The 1,967-nt window shown below is 50.7% G+C and overlaps 1 protein-coding gene across 2 annotated transcripts in view; it reads right to left on the reverse strand.

Annotated features, from left to right (window-relative positions):
• The window catches only part of RGCC (regulator of cell cycle), a 17,566-nt gene extending 15,605 nt beyond the window's left edge, over positions 1-1,961 (reverse strand). For both annotated transcript variants that reach the window (XM_019525454.1, XM_019525453.1), the window contains exons 1-2: positions 1,901-1,961; positions 952-1,128 (exon numbers count right to left, since the gene is read on the reverse strand). In XM_019525454.1, coding sequence (XP_019380999.1) covers positions 952-1,128; positions 1,901-1,940 — 217 coding nt within the window. In that variant the 5' untranslated portion in view covers positions 1,941-1,961. The remainder of the gene's footprint in view (positions 1-951; positions 1,129-1,900) is intronic.
• Positions 1,962-1,967: the final 6 nt, after the last annotated feature.

Consider the following 1,967-nt stretch of genomic DNA (forward strand, 5'->3'; position numbering starts at 1 on the left):
GTTTTTTTTTTTTTTTTTTTTTTTTTAAGAAAGAAAGAGAGAGAAAGAGAACAGAGTGCTTCAGTCTTCTACCAACCAACTGAGACTTTCTTTCCCAATTTTTGTGCAGATTCTGAACCTTTCCACCCCACTTTGATTCTTGTGAAAAGTCTCTTTGACTTTTCTTATAGTATGGCAAGATTCTCCCCAGAGAACAGTCAATGTTAATAGAATCCATAAAGAAAAAAAGGACTTTGTGAGACCATTAGTGAGAACTAACAATAGATGTCTGGACCATGGAAGACCAGACTAGACATTCTTGTTATGTCTAAAGAAAAACTAAAAAGAAAACTATTCTTTTTACAGTAAAGAAATCCTGAGAGGCTTTCCTTCCATCATTAAATATGGCCAGAAGAAAAGAGCACAACAAAGCTATAAAAAGTCCTGTAGAGGTCACCTTTAATAAGTCACTCGATGAAAGAGGAGTTGGGTCCAGGGGTGCTTAGAGAAGACCTCAGAAGTAAATGAATTAAGACTTGATTTTTGTGGGTGTGGGGAAAATATGAATACTGTCTAAATGCTGCTGAATCTCCCCTGCCTTTTACAGCACAGAGACCTTTGTTTCTAAAGAAATGTACATTTCTTTTAGATGACAGAAACTGGCGTGGTTGTCCCATCCAGACTGCTGAAGAGATCTATGTCTCTAGTATGAGGACAGCGGGGGAAGAAAATAGCTATTGCTGGCTGGGTGGGAGGGTGGATGAGGAGTTCTCAGTTCAGAGGGTAGAAGTCAAGGCTATTTTTACCTGTCACACCTGGCAACTCCTCTCCTAAGGATTAATCTGTGCAAACAGCTGGGCTGCCGGATGAACCAGGCGCTGCAGTGCATGCAGATGTGCTGCCAGAGACACTGGACACAGCAGTCAGCGGGGCCATGGGAGAAAAAGGGTGGAGGAATGGAGGGGCACTCACTCTCCGAGTCGCTGATGCCGCTGCTGTCGCTGACACTGGCGCTGCTCCGCCGCTTCATGCGTGCCAGGTGCTCCTCATACTGGAAGTGGCGCTTGTTGATGGGCGAGGAGAAATCCTCAAGGACGGCATTGAACTCACCCAGTGCATCAGCCAGGTCTCCAGCATCCTCCAGCAGTGCTGTGGGGAGAGCCCCGGCCAAGCGGAGCACACGGGGTGAAGCCAGCACGGCACACTAAACACATCCCGGAGCTGCGCCCAGCCCCAAGGTGGGATGGGGGGTCCAAAACCACCCCATGATCCCCACTGGGAGGGGGCTAGTGTCTGTGATGCGCACCCCACCCTGTCTGCACCGGCCCCCCCCACCAGCCACATCCCTCCAGCTGCACAGAGGAGGGGAGACGGGGATTTGAGACAGGGCAGGGTGAGCTGCTATCGCCACAGGGAGGAGGCAGAGGGACATGTACATGTGAGGAATCTCGACAGAGCAGGGGGCACACGTGCACACACATGCACATGCATACACATACATATACATACACATGCATACACATACATGCAGATGCACATGCACTTACAGATATACACATATGTACACAGATACATGCACACACAGAAACATGCCCACAGATCCACATGCAGGTGTACAGATATGGGTACCTACAGATACATATGCCCACGTGCTGATGCACCTACACATACATACGCCCACAAGCAGACATGTGCACACTCAGGTGCACACCCACACCGGTACCTGCACATAGAGAAATACACGTGCCCATGCAGATATGTGGATGTGTAAGTCCATGCGCAGAGACACATATGCACGCACACATACACAAGTGTACACGCAGACACTTGCACGCTCAGATATACACGTACGCACACAGGTGCACACGCACACAGATATAGACGCCCACAACCCCGCTGCCCCAGCGGCCCCGGGACCCACCTGTGCCCGCCGGGCGCCTCGGCTGCGGCGGCGGCTTCATGCCCCGCAGCGCCCGCGCGCCCCCAGC

The sequence above is a fragment of the Gavialis gangeticus genome, unplaced genomic scaffold (assembly GCF_001723915.1).
Source record: "Gavialis gangeticus isolate Ggan-Ray unplaced genomic scaffold, GavGan_comp1, whole genome shotgun sequence".
Taxonomy (NCBI): Eukaryota; Metazoa; Chordata; order Crocodylia; family Gavialidae; genus Gavialis; species Gavialis gangeticus.